This window comes from Propithecus coquereli, unplaced genomic scaffold, assembly GCF_000956105.1.
Source record: "Propithecus coquereli isolate 6110/MARCELLA unplaced genomic scaffold, Pcoq_1.0 Scaffold65, whole genome shotgun sequence".
Taxonomy (NCBI): Eukaryota; Metazoa; Chordata; class Mammalia; order Primates; family Indriidae; genus Propithecus; species Propithecus coquereli.
This window is the reverse complement of record NW_012152507.1, coordinates 5,938,969-5,963,352: the sequence shown is the minus strand read 5'-3', so window position 1 is coordinate 5,963,352 and position 24,384 is coordinate 5,938,969. Positions and strand designations below refer to the sequence as shown.

Genomic DNA, 24,384 nt, shown 5'->3' with positions numbered 1-24,384 from the left:
ACTTTTAGTTTTCAATTAATAAATCAGAGATCTTCAAGTCAAAGCCTCCTATACTTGTCACTAAAATCTAGGTCTATTTAGTAGCTGGCTCTCACTGGATAGAGAAATTATTAATTTCATCGGTCTACAGCAGACCTGATGAATATGACTTTTTCAGGACAGGTTTAATAGTGTCATTGACGCTCCGTATTACCTAGCTGCAGGCCCATGACAGGACTGGGCCTTTTAATTACCTTATTCAACTGCCACTGCCAACTGACTGTAGTGATGGTTATATCTGGCTTCTCTGCTTCCATGGTATTTTTCTGTTTAAGTCCAAGGAACAGAATGATTGTTTGGACCCCACCACTCCCATCCCAGCTGAACCAGCCTCCTTAATTAGGGCTTTCTTGGTCACAACTGGAACTCCAGCCATGGACAAAGACCACAACACAACATATGAGATGGCACCACGGACATCAAGCTTTCCTGCTGAGCTTGAGCAACCCCCACGCACACCAGCTGCTAGGTGGCTCTAAAAGGACCTGTCTGCCCTGGAGCCAACCTATGAGGCTGTGGAGAAAACAGCAGCAACTTCTAAAAACCACCACCTCATTTCTCCAGGACATTACTGGGACCCTCTTCACTTTATACCAGACCAGCAGTATGGGCCAAGGTGAGCACACAGGTATGCTTCCAGCACAGTGGAGGACAGAATCTTCTGAAGTGACAAGTTTACTCCCAGGCATGGTAAGAAACAAAGTTCCATATGAACAAATACAGCTCAAGATTATGATAGGAAGAGGAGTAAGTAGCTAGCAAAAATAGAGCAAGATAATATTCAGGAGCCTTTAGTGATTAAAAACCATGGGCCAATAATGTAGACAATGGTTTATTTGCAAATTATTGAAATGTGTAAGTAGAGATATGAAATGTAGAGAACAAAAAAATTATCCCTCTATACCTATTAGTATGGTTCACCCCAGAGCTGGAGTCTAGCTTCGGGCTCAAATATTAAATAACTCAAAGAAAACTACAAAAGATTTAACAAAGAACCACCAAATTAAAAAAAATAAAATCTCAAAATTCCAAAGCCAAGATGGCATCCTAATTCCATGCTTTTGATTCCTTCCTTCTTCCCGTTTTCCACCAAAAGGAATGACATGATCAATGAAATTCTACAGCATTATAGGAAACCAGACATGAAACTTCAAGGTGTTTTTCATCAGGAAGTGGGGCAGATGACAGCAGAGTGACAAAGAGCACAGACATGCTAGGCATCCAAAACTCCAACAGGAAGTCTGCCAGAGAGCAAGTAAGGGTACTTGCCTCTTCCCTCCTCCTTCCCCAGATGCCCCTCTACTATCTCCCAGACTAGAGACGCATGAGGGAGAATGGACAGGAGACATGGAGCTAAATAATGTTCAAACAGCAGGCTGCTCTGCCCACTCCTCACTATGACATAAGAGATCAGTGTATTCCTCCTGGAAACTCAGCACCCAATTATAGCCCATTAATATTTTATAATAGCGATAATAATTTGAAGATGGCACTTAATTGCTCTTAAAATCTTCAGGCACTACTTGCACTGGGCATAAAAGTCCAAAACATGCCCAGCCAGTGAGAGCCAAACTGACGGAGTGTCCCAGCCTGCCCCACCCACATACACACTAACAGCAAATGGGCAACTCACAAGTGTGACTGCGCTCGGCCTCTCAAAATTTCCATCTTTTCTCCTCTAGTCCCCCAAAACCTCCATCCATCAACCTAAGTCAATAAGCCATGAATTATTGAGCTTGCAGGATACAGATCATGAATATGTATGTATGTGTTTGGAAGACAAGACTGTAAAACAAATGGGCTCCACAGCGACTTATATGGACCCAGCAGCACACATGCCTTTAAGGAAGCAGCTGAAATTATTCTACCCATGTATATTGTTCAAGCATGGTTCTAGCACACAGGAGACAGTGGAAAAATCGGCTTTTTTGGTAGATTTTTTTGCTTCTATTTTTCCAGGCACACTTGTATGGAATTATTTGCTGAATGAAACACAGCTGGCTGCTCTTTGCAAAAACCAAAGGAACAGGCCCTTTTCACGGTCAACAGTTACCACACTAATGCCCTGTGAGGTGCCTGCAGAAAGGGACAGTGTATAATTATATTCCCTTACATCCACCTCTTACTTCAGCATACTCCCCTCAAGGTCTCTGCCTCCATCCACCAGAGATAGCACCAAACTTCTGCCCTAATTTACTAACAGTCTCTAATTAAAGGAGCTCAACAACCCACTAAATAGAAGACCATCCTAGTTCACGACATACTCAACAGAAATAATATGACTGAGCCCAGGGTGCTGCTTATGTGACCCTTTCCCATCCAAACACCCCGCCAACCCCCTTTTTCTAATCCTGCCAGAGCCAGGACAAGCACTGAAGCCATCCTTGGCTGCTCCTGCCGACCATCTACTGGTCTCCCACAAGCCCAGGCCCCCTAAACAACACACCTGGGCAGAAAGTCTTCCCAGCGAGTGACAACGCCAATCAGGCTGCTTCACTTGTTTTTGTCTGCTGCTCCTCAGCCTGACCACTGCATTAAAAAAAAACCCAAAAAAACAAAAACCACTTGATAATCCTTTCACTAGGCTCTCTCACTCTCAGTCTGGGTACTTTCTTCTATTATTACCATCTGCAACCATTTACTGGTCACCTAAAATATACGGGACACCATGCTACCCACTAGGGCAGGGGTTGGAAAACTTTTCCAAAAAGGGCCAGAGGACAAATATTTTAGGCATCGTGGGCTACATACAGTCTCTGTTGTATATTTCTTTTTTTAAAACAACCTTTGAAGAGTGTAAACAATTCCTTTATAAAAAATTATGGTAAATACATGTACTATTAAATTTACCATCCTGATAATTTTTAAGTGTACAATTCTTTAGTATTAAGTACATTCACACTGTTGTACTTAATATTTAATACACCCACTAATCTCTAGAATTTTTTTCATCTTGCAAAACTGAAGTTCTATACCCATTAAACACTAACTCCTTGTTCTCCCCTCTGCCTAACCTCTGGCAACCACCCTTCTACTTTCTGTTTCTATGAATTTAACTATTCTAAGTATCTCATGTAAGCGGAATCATGCCGTTTTTTTCCTTCTGTGACTGGCTTAATTCACTTAGCATAATGTCCTCAAGGTTTATCCATGTTGCAGTGTATGTCAGAATTTCCTTCCTTTTTAAGAGTGAATAATATTCCATTGTACGTACATATCACATTTTGTTATCCATTCATCCGCTGATAGATGTAAAAACCATTCTTAACTCTCGGGATATACAAAAACAGACTAAAGGCCAGATTTGGCCCACAGATAGCAGTTTGCCAATCCTACTCTAGAAGCATAAAAAAAGCATACAGCATAGACAAGAGGTTCTAAAACTTTCTCAGTTTATGGTACCTCAATTTTTTCACAGCACCCCTAGGCCAAAAGAAATACCCAACTATCCCATTTATTAAGTATTTAGGTCCAAACTACATAACATGTAGTTAAATCATAACAACTTAACCTGTTAAATACTCACACTTCAGAGTCAGACTGGAACCTGCATACCTCATTTCTGGTTCCACACTAATTTTCACGTGATACTTGCTTCTTAAAATTTTTTATTTATTCATTTTTTAAGATAGGGCCTCACCCTGTCACCCAGGCTAAAGCACAGTGGCACAAATATAGCTCACTACAACCTCGACCTCCCAGGATCAAGCAATCTTCCCAGCTCAGTTTCCCCAGTATCTAGGACTACAGGTATGCACCACCATGCCCAGCTAATTTATTTTTGGTGGAGACAGGGGTCTCACTATGTTGCCCAGACTGGTCTCCAACTCCTGGCCTCAAGCTATCCTCCCACCTTGGCCTCCCAAAGTGCTGGGATTACAGGCGTGAGCCAGCTCACCCCACCAATACTTGTTTTTAAAGACAGAATCCAACGAAGGTCATCTTTGCAAAGGTATGACCACATTGAAAGCAGTGTATATGATTTAATGCTGAAACTGTAAACTATTTCAAGCTAGTAGTTCATGTGGTGTCCAAAAGATGTCACTATGTTTCCCTCATAAATTGAAAACATCTCTCAGCACCCCTGTGAGTTTGCTGAACAGCCCCAGGGCTCCTTGGCATGCTGTTTGGGAACCACACATACAGGCCCTTCCAGAGGTTTCAGTATAGAGTGGAAAAGCAGGGTCAAAAATATACCTGACAACAGAAAGGAGCACATGCTCAGACTGACAGAGGCACTGAGAGTGACAAATTCTAGAAAAGAGAGAAGCCTAGAACCTCCAAAGGCAGGGACAGCTGCAGGAGGGTGTGAGAGCCAGGCTGGTCCTTGGAGAAAGAGTAAGACCTGCCCATAGAAGAGAGAGGAAGAAAGAAGACAGTCCAAGCAGAGGAAACAGACTGTATGTAGGAGAGGCCTTGAACCAAGAATGAGGATGGCATGGAGCAGGGGCTGTGGCACATAGTGCATAGTGTAGACTGAGGAGAGTGTAGGAGGGTTTAGAGGAAGGGTGATGTATTTAGAGATGTGTTTAGAAAACTTAATCCAACAGTTATTTGGGAGACAACCCAAAGAAAGAAGTTATAGTAATGAGCCCCATAAGCAAAAACTAACCCTGGTCAAGATGTGTGCAGATGAAGACCTAAAGTGACACTGTTGGGAGAAGAAACAAAAAACAGATTAAAGAATCTTGTGAGAAAAGGCTGGCACTACTTTAGGGGAGAATAAGAGAAAAGATTCGAGAACAACCAAGGCTTCTAGGCCAGGTAACTAGGAAAAATGATATTATTCACAAAAAGAAGGTAGGCACAAAAGAGCTAAGCTGGCCTTGGGAGACAGATGTTATGAGTTGGCTTCTGCTATTTTAAGTTTGAAGGGAACAATGGGTCATTCAGGCAAAGTGATTCAACCAGTGGTTTCCATACACAGGCCCAGAAGATTTTCAGGCCATCTGTGTAGAGTGGAGAGTGGCTCATGAGGGACCATCAGCACAGGACTAACCCCGGGGGCATGCACACATTTAGGGAAGGAAAGGAGAAAGTTAAGTCAGTGGAGCAGACAGACTCTGAAGAAGAACTAAGTGAGTTTAGAGTGTGGTGTCAAAGGGAAAAAGAGGCCATGTAGGTCCAGGGAGTTAGAAGCCTTTTGGGGTTATTAATAAAGCAATTCTTTAAAATCCCAATATTTTTAAGCAAACATTTAAAACATTTAATAATCTGGTGAGGGAAAGCTGGCATAGTACATAAGGCAGAAGCAGTCACCTCTTTCAGGTAGTTTGGAGGGTTTTATAGCTGGGTGGCAGGGCAATCCCTTCTCTTTTGAATCTTTAATCCTTTGTGTCCATATTTTCTCCAACCCATTCCCCCTAACCCTTCCCTTCTCTTGAAACCCCTTCCTTTCTGTTTTCTTTTGTTTCCAGAACACCAGTCCACACTTGCTGCCTCATTTTGTCATCACCAGATCTTTCCTGAGCCCCTTATCATCTGACTCCTTCTGCACTGCTTGCTATGGGTATAAATGTTCACCTGCCTTAGGAATCAAACTAGGCTCTTTCCTCAGGCCTCCTCCTCCCTGATCTCTTTTATATGCCACAGTGCTCCCGGTGTACTTCTATCCAAAGCTACTCTCCATGCACTCCCTACCTGCTCACCTTGAAAGTTCCACTCAACGTCACTCTCTCCACACCCCCACCCTCCCTGGCGTCTTTCTCTGTCGCAGCACTTACTTTAATCTTTCTTAAGTTAGTGGTTAACATGTCAGTCTCTTGGGTCCCAGATTATAAACTCCATGGAGACAAGAGGGTTTTTCAGTCACCTTCATTTCCCCAGAGACTCTGGTAGAGTGCTTTACACCTGGTGCACACTTATAAATGGTCTTTGAACAAATGATATTATCCTTTTACTGCATATAAGATGGCAGAATTTGTCCTGGAATAGATACAATAATATTTTTGCATATAAAAGTATGTGATTTTTTTTCAGGAATCATGATCTGCAATCATGAGCTACACTCATGTTTGATCTTCATACTCTGTAAGGAGGAAAGAGGAGCATCATATCTTCATCGTGCAGCTAAGGAAACTACGATTCAGAGAGGTTAAAAGCTTTGCACAGCAGTAAATACAAGAGCTGCAACTAGAACCCAGATCTTCTGACTCACAGTCTAGCACTCTTCTACTGCACACACTGCCTCTGCATGAATTCATGTAATAAGACCGATTTGATGATGGTAACCTGTGCTTTAGATATTTCTTCATTGTTTATTCATATAATATCTAGCATGCTGTTAGCATTTCTACCTGTCACATTAAAGTCTAACTCTGATTTTAGGTTCCAGAGGACAAGGATCAACAGGCAGAATTAGGCAGTAACCATAAAAGTGGATTTTCTAATGTGTTTCTAAAAATTTCAAGCTGCAATTTATTTAAGCACAAAACCCAAACACCGTCTACAGATGCCTTTGTACCTGCTAGCTAATGTTCGAAAATGCTAACACTAGTAAATCAGCGTGCTGATGTCTTCCACTGGCCTCTCCAGATCCACTCTTCATCCTTTCCATCCTGATCTGTATCTGTTCCCCAGGAGACCTGTATGGACCTTTCTTCCACGGTCCCCTTGCCATATGGTTTCACTTGGGATCACCCAACAGGAGACTGGAAGAAGGGAGAAGAAGGAAGTTTGGCTATTTCTTCCCCTGACTTCCTCTCTGAGAGGTTGCCTCAGGCTGGTTGTGACCCACAACTGAAGTTCATGGTTCTTATCAGGCAGCCTTCTCTATACAGCTCTCTCTGACCCTTTACACACATATTCAGACCTGTGGGTGGTAACCGGGGTAAACCTGCCCAGAATATGGCCATAAATTCTTTAACACACCTAACATCAAAAGGTAGGGTCTATGTCCCCTCCCCTTGAAAGCAGGTGGTCTCTATGCTACTATGAACAATAAAATACGGCAGAAGTGATACTGTTTGAAGTTCCAGACCCAAGCCTTAGGAGACTGGTAGCTTCTACTGCCTGCCTCTTGGAACACTCACTCTTCAAGCCCTTGGAGCCAACAAGCACAGGAAGTCCAACTCCCTGAAGTTGTAACACTGTGAAGAAGCCCAAGCTAGCCCTGTGGAAAGGCTGTGTGGAAGAAGGGAAAGAGGGAGGGAGAGATCCAGTCATCCCCAAACTGTTCAGGCCCCAGCCAGTGAGGCCCCAGACATCACGGAAGAGAGATGAGCTGTCCCCACTGTGCCTCGTCCAAATTCCTGAACCAGAGAGTTGTGAATATCCTAATAATCAATGATTGTTTGAAGTTGCTAAGTTCGGGGATAGTTTATTACACAGCAATAGATCACTGAAATACCACACTCTTTTACGCTTCCCTCGCTACCCAGTTTTCGTGCCCTCTGTTCCTTCTGGGGCCCTAACTGACAAAATATGCATGACAGGCATTAGGGTTGATAATCACATTCTAGACTTCTCTTCTTCTGAGAAAATGGTAGAAATGCACTTCCCCCTGAGGACAACTGTGGCCTGGTGACTTGCTTTTAGACAATGAAAAGTGAACAGAAATGACATGTATCATTTCCAGACAAAAGCTGGAAGAGCCAGAAGAGGACATTCACTATGTTCTCTTCCCTCTGACACTCCGACCACTGATATCAGCTCCAGATGGTGAAGGTTCTACCAGCCTGGAGCCCTGAGTAAGGACAGCACGGAGAAAAGCTATGTACAGATTTTTCATCCCACAACCCAAGATGTACATGCAGTGTGAACAAGAGATAAAGATTATTTCAGTCCCTGGGACTTTAATGGTGTTTGTGGCTGCAGCATAATTACCATGACTGATAGAATTAGCTCCTTTGTCAAGCTAATCCTGACCAAAATGGCCCCATGCATTAGGAGTCCATTTGAACTCCTGAATATTCTGCATACCAGGAAAGAGGTCTCTGTCTCCAAATTAAGCAAATATCTATGTCCATCTTTTTCACATCTATAATCAGAAAAACCATGGAAATCAGTCAACCATCATGGTGGCCACAGAAATGTACCTCACAGACCTCTACTACAGGGAGCATTGCTGACCAAGAGTCCCTGCTGCTAAACTCTGGAATGCTCTCCACATTTGCTCTGAGGCCACACTTCCCACAGGTTACTCCCAGCCAGTGACCAAATGCAGCAGGGATACTAAAGCCCATTCCTAGGAGACACAGGCCACCTCTGATAGCCTTTCTCAGACATTTTCAGCCAACCCTCTAGCCCTCTCTCCCTCTCCTTGGGGTCAGACTGGCATTGCACTCTGAGAACTCTTCCAACCTTCCATCTTGCTCCCTCTTTTCTCTCACACAGGCATTTCCTCAAATAAAATCCTTGCACATTTAATCCTATCTTGGCATCTGCTTCTCTGAGAACCCAGACTAACAGAACAGTATTAATGAATATGCAGTCTTGAAAATTTAGCTTTGACAAAGTAAACATACAGAGAAAACAGAACTAGCTCTTGTTAGATATGGGCTGTCCCATTAATCTGAAGTCATAAATAAGCAGTTTTGTACAAAGTGATATCTATATCTATGGCTGGATCTAATTCCTACATTACCTATATTAATATGGTATCATTTTCTTTAATATGACTTCTGCAAAGTACGATTTAAATCAATCTTTAAAAATTTAATCTTATCTAAAACCCTGGAGACTATGTGTACATTGGAATTCAAAATTTTTAGGACAGTAATATGTACATCTTACCTGATGTAACATCCCCAGGAGATCTGGGGCAACAACTTGTAATCAAATATATGAATATTTCTTCCACAAAACACAGAAACATTAACACAAGTGGGTTTAAAGTAAATAGTCTTGAGAGGGTTCGGGTAGAATTTGATACCAAATGAGTTTAGCAAAGGTTAGATTGTGTGCCAAATGAATTACAAGAAAATATTCAGTTTTCAGAGCTTTTTGAAGTTCAAGTCGTGGATAAGGAATTGTGGACTTGTATGTCTACGCTACAGAAAACAATGCAGCCCTCTGAAAAAAATCAGAATGCCTCTGTACTGACACAAAAGAATAAATGGCCGCCCTATAGTGTTGGATGAAGAAAGCACGTAACATAAGAATTTGCAAACCAACCTGCAAAGGCAGTATTATATCATACACATAGAGAATGGTGAGAGGAAAAGGGGAGAGGATCTTCACTTGTCAAGCACTCCCACTCCACCTTTTATTACCCATAACCCTGTGACGACTTCATCTCTGGTTCAGAAATACTGTAGAAATATTGTTCATGAGTATTAATTGTGATGTAGGAAAGTATTTAAGTATGAATTTATGTATATTATTTATGAGTCAGAGAATAGATTCGCCTCTGTAAACTGCCTACACTGATGGCAGGTAACTAAAATGTTATGAGTAAGGTGATGGCTGAGATAGTACACAAAGGAAATTTATTTAGGATACAAAATGAGGCTCACCTGTCAAGGCAGTGGGTACAGATTATGAAAAATATGGACAAGAGCTTCCAGTAGACCTGAACCCACACTTCCAGGTAACCCTTCCCATATCAAAGGAGAGGAAACAAGAAACAGGATATGACTGCTCCCACTGGGAACTCCTCAAGAAACACCCAATTCTGGACTTCTTTGCTCATGTGCCTCTGAGTCCCTGTCCTGCCACTCCTTCCTGTCCTTTCAGCTCCTTGCTTCATCAACCACATAAGGAGCCAAGGGCCAGAGGAGAGGGTGTTTACCTTTCCCCATCCCTGATCACTTCTAACTCTGCTAATTCTAAATGATAAAAACACAAACAAATTTTTTAAAAGATGGAGAACAGGGAAAGAAATTAAGTAAGGAGGAAAAAAAATCCATCTTTGTTCTGGCCAGTTGCTATGTAGCCTTGGGAAAAATTGTCTGCAATGGAAAAAAGTTAAGGAATCTTAATTAGAGCTTGGAAATTCAAATCTAATATAGTAACATTTACTTTTCATTTTATATATTCAGCATTGACTCTTTTTTTTTTTTTTTTTTTACAATAAGCACGTATTAATTTCATGGTTTTAAAAATCTCATATTTTAATTATGGGCATAATTGAGAATAATATTAGGTAATATATGCCAAGTGCTATATGAGATGTTAGCTATTAATCTCTTACAAACCACAGTCTGGGCAAGTACTAAGTACCAGCACTCTGTTAGTACTTTAACAAACATTCCATTTGTGTGGACCCTCCTAAGTGTAAGGTACTGTGCTCAGCACTGGAGATAGCCTGGTGAACAAAACACACATGAACCCTGTCCCCAGAAAGGATGCATACCACTGTGGAGACAGACATTAAACAAGTAGTCATACATTTAATAATTCAGTTCCACTTGTGGTAAGCATTTCGAAGGAGATGTGCAGAGTGACCAGTAAGATCTTTATAACAGCTCTCTGAGGTAGCTCTCGTCTTCAATTATGGATAAAGAGTTATTATCAATGTCTATAACATTAAAGTATGCTAATTATAACACAAAATACACTGAACAAATAGTAATTACAATAATTATCACTATTATAATAATGATGGGAAAATATGTTATGTCAATAGATCAGTGAGGTAAAGGATGGAAATACGCAAGGGAGAAAGTATAAATGTGTGAGCGAGTATACGAATAATTACTGCCAAAGAATTTCTGTAGCACTGCTGTATTCCTCTGCAGAGGAAAATTCTTCCATGCAGAGGCTTAGAGGCATCCAATGCAAGACACCCATCCTATCCCTGGAACAGCAAAGTACTGACAAACAGAAGGGCAACCAGAAACAAATACGAGGTTTGTATTTTCCAAAGCTATACCCCATATTTTCCAAGACAGATCTAATTTCACAGACTTGGTCCCTTTGTGCCCATAAACCACTGAAATAACCTGGAAATCTCAGTATTTCGATGTTTAAACTACGTCAAAGATTACCTCTTGAACCTACAAGTAACACAAAAATCCCAGCCAGACCAAGCACTCTGTTCTGGAAAACGTGGCCACTGTGCTCAAAAGGCACTAAATGGTAAGAGATGAACATCTTCCATCAAGACCTGCTGCTCTAAACTAGAAACCCCATCAGCATGGACAGCAAGGCTTCAAAGTTGCCATAATCAGGTATTCTTGGATTCTATAAAATAAGAGCCCAGAAAAATGGAACTTCAGGGTATAAAAGGTGGATGATATATATATAAAGGTGGGCAATTCCATCAAAACAACATAAGATAAGTCGCTCTTTGCTTCTCTCCCTGCCATAGGTGGGAACTCAGAAGGCTTGACAAAGATCCTCTGAACTAAATACTGTACAAGTCTCTTTATTTAATAAAGAAAAAACTTCTGAAAATTAGAATTCTAGGTCTACGGGTGCCTCCTGACAGCTCACAATGGAAAAGATATCAGCTGATTTATTATACAAAATGAGAGAGTCATAAGGAATTCAGAGTGGTGCTAATGAGACAGCCAACCTTTGATGGGCCCTTAACTTGGCTTCACTTTAATTTTTGCTGTCACAAACTTGTTTTAATAAAAAATTATGTTCTATTAAGGCTATAGCAAATCCATGGCACTTGTGCTATCACTGCCCCCTCCATGCCTGCAGCATACCTTGCATTCTGTGTGACAGACACAGCTGGCTTCGGAGGACAGCTCACCAAGGAGTTCCAAGTAGCCGCCTCCCGTGAACTGAAGCAGGCACAGAGTCACAGTCTATTTGCCAATTCTCCTTTACACTGAATGCCCTACTTGACACTCACAATATTGTATTCTACCAAATGAAGCCCATGAGACTTCAGCTGCAGCCATTGTTAAGACCTGTGTTTGATATTGCTAAGAAATATGGATGGCATGGTAAGACAAATAAGGCTAAAGCCACCATCAAATCAACTGCACTGTGTTTACCTTCCTCGGTTTCCATCAGTTGTACCATAAACAAACAGAAAATTACATGAGCCAGTCACTGACCTTATGGAGAGCAGGAGCCAAGACTGGTACCAAGAACCCATTGTAAATGTAACTGACAAGCTGACGGCGAATCAAGGGGTGAGCCACCTAAGAGAGAAACATACAGTCATGAAAAAGACGAAGGGTTGGATCAATCTTCTGGTCTTCTTAAAATCACACATTTCTGTGTACATCCCGGATTAAAAAAGGAAATCATATTTTGGACATTTATTTCATGGTTAAAGACTAATTCAAACCTCACACTGCCATGTAGTTTTTTCAAATGCTTTATTCCAATACAAACTGCTTGGCTAAAATTAGCAGAAGTTAAACTTACAAATTAAACAATTGGTAATTTTAAAGTGACTGTTTGAAAAAAAAAAATACAACAAATAGTATATGTAGAAGGATTCATATATTAAAATTAATAAACTGGAAAGAATAATTTTTGCCACCTAACTTCTTCTAGGTCACGTCAAAACTTGTGACTAATTTTTTTTAAAAAAGAGTATAACTATCAAAATAGACAATTGAATACATTTCTTTTGCTAGCAGAAAGAATTTTCTCATTTTGAAGACGCATTTTTCTGATAGTCATTTATATTGGGGAGGAAGGCATTTAGTAAATCTTTTCATAAAAAACGGATAATGTTCAAAAGCAGAAAACATTATCAGAGGTACAACACTTCCTATATTTGATTTCCAAAAGATATTTAGCATAGATAACCCTTTACTAATTTCTTTTGTAAGTAACCTTTTCAGTAGTCCCCCCAAACAAAAAAATCTTAAAAGTATATGGTTTCAATTTCAAAATATAGTATGAAATATATAATTTCTCTGTGCTCAACCATGCCTATTAGTTTTACTTCTCTTTCTTAAAAAGAAAAAAAAATGAATGAAGTCAAACAATAAAGTAAAAAGCAATTTCTAGGGAAGTGAGACTAGATATTTAAATTACTGATAATCTCTCTCTGTGTGTACATTTGGGAAGGAACTAACAGTGGTTCCATCTTTTTTATTTCCACACATTTCTGCAAGAAAATGTTGATAGACTGCAATATTAAAGGAAAAAATAACTTAAAATGTAATCTATTTATCTTATATATAAATAAAACTTCCTTTGACTTAGCAATAAAAATGAGATGGGAACTAAAGTAATTTACTTGTATTTTCTTCCAGAAGCTATTTCTCTATTTGGTAGATAAACAGATTATAACTAACATTTTTCATCCTATAATCACCATAAAGAAAACTTGATTTCTTAATAAATCCAATATTAAGGTAATATTTATGCTGTATAGAAGTAAAACATTTTTGATGAAAACCTATTACATCCTTAAATATAAATTTTTTATTGAAAACAGTAACAAGAAATCTAAAGGTAAAAATCTAATCAAGAAGCCAAATACACAAGAGTTCAGTGGTTGTTTTTTTTCCCCCAAGCAGGCCAATTTCAAAGCAAATTTAATTTGTGTTGTTAAGAAGATGCTTAACTTCTTCTAAATTCAATTGGGATAACAATATTCTTTATGTAGTATGCACCATTAAGCAAAATAAAGTGTTTTTCTTTGGACTCCCAAGAAGACCTTGAAGTAAAAGTGGTATAATATGAAGTACTTAGAAACCTAAAAATATCTATTTAATGAGTTAGGCATTGAACTTATTTTTGATGGTTAAGTGGATAATCAAAGAATTAATACTTTATAAAAAAGATAAAGAAAATCTATTCTTTTTTTCCTCAATTAAAACTTCCTGGCAACCTACAAACTAACATTTTCCTTCATTCGGTGGGCTTAAAGCAGCAACATTCCGTAAACATTTATTAAAATAAAAGAGTGAATGTTCATAAACTAATCCTTTGCGACGCTTGTGCTCTGCATGGAACCAGGACAAAGGGGTCCTTGAGTATGCTCTGGTACCTGGATGACTGCATTGCAAAACTCCAGGGAGTTCATGAACTGGACGAGAGAAGGGAGTAGAAGCCAATCGTCTTTCAGAAGGCAGTGCCATTCCTCGCCTTTCTCTTCTAGCTTTGTAGGCAGGGAAGAGTAGAGACCACTGAGCCCAGTTGCAAGTACCTATGTTCAGAAATAAAAATGTAATAAACTCTTTCCCAAATTTCTTAACCTGCAACTAATATCTCACAGGTCATACCAATGCTGCTAGTCCCAAGACTGAACTCTAAGTAGCAAGGTATTAAAGGTATTAGAGGATATCAGCTAGCTAGGAAGGATTCGGCAATTGGAGACAGTAGGGAAGAACAACTCCAGCAGAGGGAATGGCAGTACTAGAGCCATTTGGCTAACATACACACGGTTGATAGGAGTGGCTCAACTCTACGTGCTGGGCACTACACCGGCCTGGGGTCAGGGGAGTAGAAAGGGTACACACAAAAATGAATAAAAAACACAATTCCAGCCACAAGAAATTCAGGAGAGGAACACATTCCAAAAATAATACATTATAGTACAATGCACCAACTGCAAACACAAAGACAGTACATAACCCAGTCTATAAGAGGAAGCCCTGGATTGAGGTGGTCCAGGACAGGTCACAATGGTAGGAACCATGAGGAGCTTCATGAGAAAGATTCCTTGCAATTCCTTGGAATTCCTTGCATGTTTAAAGTCATGACTGACAGGTACATGTTTACAGTTTAGAAAGCACTTTCATGTATGTTATCTCATCTGATCTTCACAAACAATAGCAAGGAGAAAGAACTGGTGGGGAGGGAAGGGGACAGTTAGATGTGATGACAAGAGTTCAAACAGAGTTAAAGTGGGTCTACACTGAGGCATCATCAATAGGAAAATAGAGTAGAGAATAAATTTGAGCATCCCATGGAAGGTGGGTGTAAGGGTGATCTAACTGTGACATTTATCAGTCCAGTGTTAATCCAAAGCTTCCTCTCTCAGCATTAAACTGACAGCATTGGGCTTGATAAGTGGGATGTGTGAGAACTCAAAACTGTCAAGTTATCCAACTTGGTTATTAAGAAGATGGTGATGATGCCTTTAACTGAGATAGAAATGTAGAAAAGGAACACATTTAATTCTGAGTGCTTGTTGATTTTACCTTGTGGAACATAAATAAGACCAGGTAAAACAATGAATTTCACATTGGAGGCCTCCCAGCTGGGAAGAGATGCTAGCTAAGCAGAATCTTAGAGACCCTTACTTGGCAGATGTGCACAGGCTGGGCAGGGACAGCACAGACTGGATGCAAGGAAGTCAGCTACTGCCCTAGAGCACATTCTGAGGTAACAATGGCCTCAAATGGGGTGGAAATATTTACGAAAACATAACGAATTAGGCCTGGAAAAGAAGTAGTGACACACTCACCGATCTCACGGTCTAATGAGAGATGAATAGGCAATTATAATAGTGTTAGAAATACTCAGAATACACAACAGAAAAGATAAGGTGCTAGCTATGGGTGTACAAAAGGCTCTTAACCCAAACTTGAGGGGTTGGCAGCAGGAAATGTTATCAGAAAAAGTGATGTCTAAGGAGCTAAAGAATTCAAAGGAGTCAGCCAGAAAAAGGGTGGTGGAAGGAAGGATATTCCAAGCAGAGGAAACAGCATGTACAAAAGCTTAAAGGAGAAAGAAAAGATGGTATCTCCTCCAGGAACTAAGTACAGTACTCTTAGAGCATAGAATTATAGGTGGAAACAGGCCAACAAGGTAAATAGGAACCAAATCCTGCAAGGTGTTCTAGGCCAGGATGAAGAGCTTGTGGGGCATCCAAATGGAGAGCCCAGTAGACAGATACGTGGGTCTGATGCTTAGGAGAGAGCTCTGGGCTATAGATGGAGTCTAGAGCCATCTATATGTAGATGGTTCCTCAAGCCTTACAAAACAGAAAGAGGAGGAGGAAAGGGAGAATTAGACAGATGAGACACGACAAAATAATCCACAGTGCCAGGCATCAGGAACAGAAAGTCAGAAGGAGGTGTGGGTCCAGGTATGTTAAACTTGGAAAAAAATTATCTACAGACCTATTGTTGCCTGTCCTTTTCCCTTGTCCTGTTCCCATAGCACTCCATGCATCGCATCCCTCTGTGTAGCAATCATCCTTCCTGCATCCATTAGTTTATTGCCTGTCTTCTCCATCTCACTTGGTCTGACTCGTTCACTCCAGTCCACATTGGAGGTATGGGAGATTTGTCCAGTCAGGTGTGATGAGTTTCAGACACTGGCAGTACTCCCCATGAGTAACATACCCAACTCAATCAACAGAGTACAGGCCGGGAGAGGTCTTAGCACAGAGAAACCAAATGAAGCCACAATAGGGTCTAGGAGGGGTGGGTGAGATGCTGTAGGAGCCCGCAGTAAAGTATAAAGTGCAGGGAGAGAAAAGACAAACTATTTTGGTACTGGAGAAATCAAAAGATAATGTACATTTCTCCATTCTATTTCCTGATAACCTTTATTCACTCATTCATTCACTCACTAAAAAAAATTACTCAGCACTTATTTCAGGCCAGGTACTATGTTAAGTATAGGAAATACAACAGTACACAAAATAGTACATTTATTTCTGTTTCAAAATCAGGGCTTCTTCAGTCCCAAAGGAGAATGCCCCCTATTTAAACTATTTAATTCCTTGTCAACATACCCAAACCACTGTAATTCCAGTTCTGAATGTGACCCAAATGAGTTGCTTGTTACAAATTAGAAACTTCTGGCAAAAAAGAACAGAGACCAAAAGTTCTCCTTGAAGAGAAATCTAATCTTGACGCCACATTTTTAAAATCAATTACATTTGCCAACTCATGCTAAATTAACCACAGAACAAAGGCTTTAATTCTGCATACTCTTGATTTCTTAACCACTTTGAGACTTTGAAGATGAATTCATAAAGACAGGCTTAATTTGTCTGACTAAAAAGCAGGGAATAACTATTCAGTATATCAATATAATTACAGCAACATTAATTTCCAAATTACATACATCAGTGACAGTAATTAAAAATAACACATACCTAATATTCACTTTTTAAAATGAGTATTCTAAAAAAAAGGCATGGATGAGATGTAAAGAGAAGGCTGCCCATACGGAAGGATCCTGCCTGTACAGAGGATACTCCTATAGAAGGATACTCTGTGTACAGAGGATACTCCCATATAGAAGGATACTCCCTGTACAGGACGCTGCCCATATAGAAGTGACAGCTGAACAGGGAGTCCTGCCATGTTTCTACCACTACAAAGTTGCTCTGATATCTTCTTCTTAATAGCAAAGAAACAAGAAAGGAGATATTCTGCAGAATAAAGAGTACTGCACAGTCTTAGGAACAAGATTCCAAATCTTTACTAATATTTACATTCTCCCTTCCAAGGCTTTTCTCAGAGTTCAGATTCATTCACCCACACTGAACATATTTCTAGAACGCAGACAGTGGGCCAGGCATATGGCAAGGTTGGTGCTGGAGAAAGAGCAGTGAACAAGTCAGACCAGGTGAGAGGAAGAAGACAGCTGATCAACTAGTAAGTGGGAGAAAGATGATTGCTAGCCAAAGGAATACAGAGCACTGTGAGAACAGGACAAGGGAAAAGGAGAGACAACACAAGTTTGCAGGTGATTTTTTTCCAGGTTGAAGAGTTTAATAGCACAATCTGTCTACTTTGTTACAACTGATGAACTTACAGTGACATATCCCAGTCACCTCAAATCCATAGTTTACATTGTGTATATATGTATTTAATAGCTAATTAAAAATAAAATGCCATCTACTATTTTAGCCTTTTATTGATCCTGATCACAAAAAGTTAATTGTAAAACACTGTATTTATTCCCAACACATTAAGTATTAACCCAATATTTTAAATTTACCTTCTCCCAGGATTCTCCTTAAAAGAAACTAATCACTATATAAAACCATATGGATAACAACAGACAAAAAAGCAAACAACTTCCCTGGCAGCAGTACAGCATGTCAGTTGCTGAGACCATGGATTTTAATGTCAGACTAACATGGTTTTGAACCAGACTCTGTCACTGCCAGGCAGTTATTAAAGTTCTCTAAATTTCAGCTTCTTCACTGAATTGTTGCAAGGATTAAAGAAAATAATGCACGAACCAAGATTAGCATAATGTTTTACACACAGAAATGTTTCCAAAGGAGGAAAGAAAGATGACATGCACAAAGCACCAAACACATCAAGTAATGTTTAACTTTAAATATCTAATGATACCCAGTTAATTTTAGCAAACACAAAGATTTTTAGCAGATGGCTTTAGTTTGAAGCTCACAGCAAAACACCTGGTGGGGACCATTTGATACAATCTGCCAAAATAAAAAGCCTCATAAATTTTGGATATGGGATAAACAACTTTCTACCTGCGGCTGTGTACCTAAAGGTTGCTTGTTTTAATTTGTATTTCTTGATTTATGTAAACGCTGTTTTCTACATTTGCCAATATGTAACAAATGGTACAGGTTTAACCATCAATATTTGGTTAAAAAAAATCAAAAGAAGTGACAGGGTCATTTAGTCCCCAGCCATTTTTTGGCACCAAATTGTTCTCTAGAGTGTCCTCATTCTCCTTCTTTTCTTGAGGAAGCATATCTTGAGATAAGAAGCAGCAGAACCAGCAAGGTTTTCCTATCAACTATCACAATAAAGGTTTCCAAAAGTGGTCCAATTTCCTGAAAGAGTCATTACTCTTCCAATAGCCTGATGCTAACACACTTTGACAATCATACTAATTAGAGAAAGCTTTTTGTCAATTGTGGTCCTTAGCCGCATGGTTAATAGAGTATGCTTTTATCTTCGACATAAAGAGGGCTTTTTTTTTTAATTATGTTGTCAGATGTAATTATAGAAAACTGGGTACGAATGAGATTATGGGATCTATCCTGAGGGGCACCTTAACACAACGAAGCTCGTGTTTCATTCTAGCAAATAAGGTCAGCTGGAGATGTTGTTTTCCCTCCAATTTTAATGAACTGCATAGTGTTTTAAAACACAGTTTTGCAAAAGCAACAGTTACACAGTGAAATATGCTTATGACAGAGTTAAGTGGAAATCTAAACATTAAAACAGGCTCCATTCTTGTCATAGTATGTTTAAATTTTTAAATTATAAAATATTACAAAACAGAATAGAAACCTATCACCAAGACTTAACAGATTTTAACATTTTGCCATAATTTCTTCAGAGCTCTATTTTTTTCAAAAAATAAAACATTACAAATAGAACTAAACCCTACTCCAATCCCATTACCATCCCTTCTCCTTCCTTCATCCCCCAAAAGTAACCACAGTCTTGAATTTAACATATATTATTCCTGTGCTTATTTTTGTACTTTTACTGTATACGTATGTATCCAAAAAACAGTATACACTAGGTTTCTGCATTTTAAATTTTTATGTAAATTGTTTGTATACTGTATGTAACCTTTTGCTGCTTTTTTTTTTACTGAACTTGTTTTTAGATTTATTGGTGTTCATATATGTAGTTACATGATAATACATGTGATTAATTCACTTTGAATGCTGAATAGCATTCCATTGATGAATAAACCAGTTTATCTTTCACTTCATATTTTTCTATTTTCTCTTCTTCAAATCACTGTTCTACTGAACATCTGTATTTATATATCCTTATAAACATGTGCCAGAAATGAAACTGCAGGATCACATGGTATACAGATATTCAATTTTACTAAATATTGCCATACTGCTTTCTGGAGTTACTATACCAATTTATATTCTCAAAATTTCTTGGGTTTTTTTTCATGCTCTTGATAACACTTGGTATTATCAGATATCTAACAGCCACTCTGGTAAGTATTAACTGGTGTCTCATTGTATCACCAATAGTGGGACAACCTAATGTGTCTTAATATGTTAACATGCCTCTTTCTGTAATACACTAAGTATACGGCATCACCTGTAAAGTATTCTTGCCAAAAATATTTAACCTAAATTTAATTCAGCAGGTAGACCTAACTCCAATTTGCAGGAAATATGGGTATAAGGACAACAAACTACACAAAAAACAATCAAATCCAGGATGTGGGGTATTCTACAAGACAATGGCCTGGTCTCTTAAAAAGTCAATGTCATGGGGAAGAAAAGTGGCAGGTTGTTATATATTAACAGAGACTAAACAGACATGATAGCTAGATACCTACCTTTCATTGGACTCTAGCTTGGGGGGGGTGGGTTATGAAAGTAATTTTGGGCATAATGGGAGACCTAGGTACTAGATCATATTAGGAAATTACTATATAATTCTCTCAGGTACAATAACAGTATTAGGGTTAGGTAGAAGAATGTCCCTATTTGTAGAGAATACAGGCTAAAGTATGTGATGCTTGCAACTTCATTTCAAATAGAACAGAAAAAATAAAAGTACAGATGATAAATATACCAAAGAATGGCAAAATATTAACAAATTTTGAATTTAGGTGGTATGTATATCATGTTCATTTGCATTTTACTTTTTTTCATAATAAAAAAGTTGTAAAACATAAATTGCATTAACTTTATGGATATCTACAAACTATAGAGCTTTCCATTTATTTATATCTTCTTTTACTTCTTTCAATAAGGTTTTATAATTTTCTCTATAAAGGTTTTTCATATATTTGTTAGACTTATTTCAAGATACTTTATGATTGTGTTGCTTTTTTAAATAGTATTTTTAACATTTGCCTTTTGCATGTTGATCAAGTGAACCACCTGAATAACCACCTGAATATTCTGATGATTTGTTACAATACCTGCTCTTCTTTAACAGAACTACCCAAAACAATTCAAATAAGCCAAAACCCAACCTTGTATAGCTCCCTCACAAAAGTGTCTTTTTTAAACAGTTTATTTTTTTAGAACAGTTCTAAGGTTCATGACAAAATTGAATGGAAGATACAGATATACCCCATATACGCCAGCACCCACATATGCATAGCTTCTTCTATTATCAACATTCCCTACATGAGTGGTACGTTTGTTACAACTGATGAACTTACAGTGACATATCACAGTCACCTCAAATCCATAGTTTACATTGGGGTTCACTCATGGTGCTTTACATTCTATGGGTCTGGACAAATGTATCCACCATTATAGTAGCATACGGAGTGGTTTCACTGCCCTAAAAATCCTCTGTGCTTTGCCCTTCATCCCTTCCTCTGCCCCAACACTTGGGGAAAAAAATGATCTTTTTACTGTCTCCATAGTTATGCCTTTTCCAGAATGTCATATAGTTGGAATCATACAACATATAGCCTTTTCAGATTGGCTTCTTCCACTTAGTAACACGCATTTAAGGTTCCTCCGTGTCTTTTCATAGCTTGATAGCTCATTTCTTTTTAGCTGAACACTATTCCATTTTCTAGATGTACCATGGTTTATTTATCTATTCACCTACGGAAGGCCATCTTGGTTCCTTCAAAGTTTTGGCAATCATGAATATAGCTGCTATAAACAACCATGTGCAGGTTTTTGTGTGGATGTAAGTTTTCACCACCTTTGAATAAATGCCAAGGAGAGCAATTGCTAGATCACATAGTAAGACTATGTTTAGTTTTGTAAGAAACTGCCAAACTGACTTCCAAAGTGGCTGTAGAATTTTGCATTCCCACCAGCAATGAATGAGAGTTCCTGTTGCTCCACATCCTTGCCACTATTTGATGTTGTCAGTGTGACCCCTGCACACAAATGTCTGCTGAACCCCTTCCCCACCACCTAATGTCCCTGTGACCACCAAACACACTACAGCTAATGGTCATTATCTTGCTGAGAAACAAATTAATTTGTGAAACCAGCTGTGAGGGGTCTCACTGCATGCCATGATTTGTTGGAACAAAATCAATCTGAAAAGCTAAGGATTTAGAAAGTACAGGTTTCACCAATCTCTCAAGATATGCTCTTAGAAAAACTAAAATCATTCCTAACGCAATAATAATGAACCAAGAAATGGTATCACATATAGCTTCCTCTTTTGGCTGATATTGAGCAGACATTGCTCAGCCAAATAGCATGTCAACTTAGATCCCCCTGCTCCCTCCAAAAGATTTCATCTGAACACCTTTCCATAGAAGACGCTAGCCACAACTTGCTGAAAAAAAGGAATAAAAAAGTATTTATCATTAGCACAGGAGAGGAAAAGGGAGTGGGTGGAAAACATGCTGAGGAGAGGAACTTACTGGACAAAAGTAGGTGTTCTCCACGATGTGATGGGCCACCATGCTGTTCTCGGCCGAGAGGGACATTATGAACAGCAAAGCATCCCGAGCTTGCTGGCCCACTGTCCCCTCTCGGTGAATGAAGGGAATCAGAAGGGAGAAGATGAGGAAGTTGGCAGCCCCTTGGTCCTCACTAGTGTGGAAGAAGAGTTCCAGAATGGATGGATCTTTGGCAAGGATGGAACAGAGCTGATTGAGTAGGACAACCAGCTTCCCCTCCACAACGGGGGTAGTTGTTCCTGAACAAGAGCTTAGCAACATCATCAGAGGCTTCAGAATGGGCTTGTGGTGCAAAAGAGGCTGGTGCGACTGGGTGACCAACATCTCATACATCTTTAGCTGCTCAATTTTAGTCTCATCAGTAAATTCCCTTCTCAAGCTCCAAAGGAAGAGTTTCTCCATGATGTTCTCAGAGACCACAAATTCCAGAATTGGCCCCATGGCAGCATCCTTGGCTTGCTCTTCAATCAGTAAGAAGAGCATGTGTTCTACATAATTCTGCACAGCACTGGCCTCATCTGGAGGGATAGACCCATATTTTGCCTGGGTGTTCTTCAACGGGTCGTGTTTCTCTAAGATTTTCACAACCTGTAACCAAATCAAACATCTGTCATCCATCTGATGTTTATCATAATTACAAAAACACACCACTACTGACTTTACTAAATCTTCACCAAAAATGCAGAAGCCATTGCCCACACGATATATGTGAGCATGGTGTGTGTGTATATGTGTGTGTCTCTCTCTCATGAGTATAAAATGAAAGGGTTAAACTACAGAAAGAGGTGGTTGGAAGATGTTCAATTACAATAGTTACAAATTTCAGCAACTTAAATATCAAAGAAAATAGTACGGCTATGTAAATTAAGCTACATGCATTCCTTGGACTATTTACTATGAAGATTACTGAGCAACATGAAAAATTGTAAGTGATATGTTAGATGAAAAAGCTACTTGTATATGTTAGATCTGTAATTATCAACTATGTCAGAAATAAGTACATGAAAAAAAGGCTCAAAAGAAACATACAAAGATAATCATTTTTGTGTTCAAAGTGATGACTTCTTAAATTTTTTTTCTAGACTGTCAATAACGTAATATTGCTTTTAAATTTTAAAATGCATTAAATAAGCAAAAGGAAGCCTGACTACCTGTGTTCTCCTAAAAATAGAGTTGCTTTGGAGATTTCAGCAGAGGAACACAGCTACTCATACGCCCTTGACAGAACAATATTCTTCCCTCCCCTATTTGGATGGGCACCCTCTTCAACCAAGCTTATAGGAATAGAAAACAGAAAAGGAAACTGATGAACAAGAGCGTATACCTAGCAGAATCAACCCCAACGTATACTAAAATTTAAAAATGAAAGGTTTGAATGCTGTGTTTCTTTAAGCTAAAAAAAATCTGATATAACCAATTATATCAGAAAAGTTTAGGGTAATGAAAAAGTTTTAGGAACAGTTGTACTGATTGTGAATATAGTTAATGCCTTTGAATTACTCACTTAAAAATGATTAAGATGGCCTATTTTGTAATATATACTTTCCCACAAAAAAAAAAAACAATTAACAATAAAAAATAAATAAATCCCTAAATAGGTCATGTCACAGCCCTGGTCTGTTTCTCTCCCTTTCCACTGCTGGCATTTGAATGTTTCTCTGCCCATGGATACTCACTTCGACTTTGGGACCTGGAAAGTAAAACAATTTTGTATCTCAACTTCCATTTAACTTTATGACTTAGAATTCCTACAATTCCCATTCAATTTACTCCCTTTAAATTTCATATATATAATTTTTATCATTTTATCATTTTATCAATGACTTTATCTTTCTTCTTTTTTGCCTTTCTGAACTGCATGGAATATGTGTGTCTTTTTCAGTACCCTCCTGGTCCAGTTCTATGATGTGCTGTTACATGTTCTGTACAAGTATTTAGGTCACAGAATTTTGGCAAGTCATTAGGGAAGCTGGCAAATGCACAATGCTATGTCAGCATGCAGGAGCAATGAGGGCTATTTGTTTCTCAGGAAAAGGTCTAAGTTTCTCCCCTGTCAGAAACAGGACAAAAAAAAAAAAAGAAGAAAACCTTTGTAGACAAGTATATCCTTACAGAACAAATGGATTCCCACAGAATCTATAATCTCCATCAACTTCCATTATAAATTTGATAATGCTGTATTGATGTTGTCAGTGTGACCCCTGCACACAAATG

General features: G+C 38.9%; 1 protein-coding gene across 1 annotated transcript in view; it reads right to left on the bottom strand.

The window, feature by feature from the left end:
- FAM160A1 (family with sequence similarity 160, member A1) overlaps positions 1–24,384 on the bottom strand; it is a 105,635-nt gene that overhangs the window by 71,663 nt on the left and 9,588 nt on the right. Inside the window, exons 2-4 of the mRNA XM_012660018.1 lie at positions 22,132–22,758; positions 13,892–14,050; positions 11,994–12,080 (exon numbers count right to left, since the gene is read on the bottom strand). Coding sequence (XP_012515472.1) covers positions 11,994–12,080; positions 13,892–14,050; positions 22,132–22,758 — 873 coding nt within the window. The remainder of the gene's footprint in view (positions 1–11,993; positions 12,081–13,891; positions 14,051–22,131; positions 22,759–24,384) is intronic.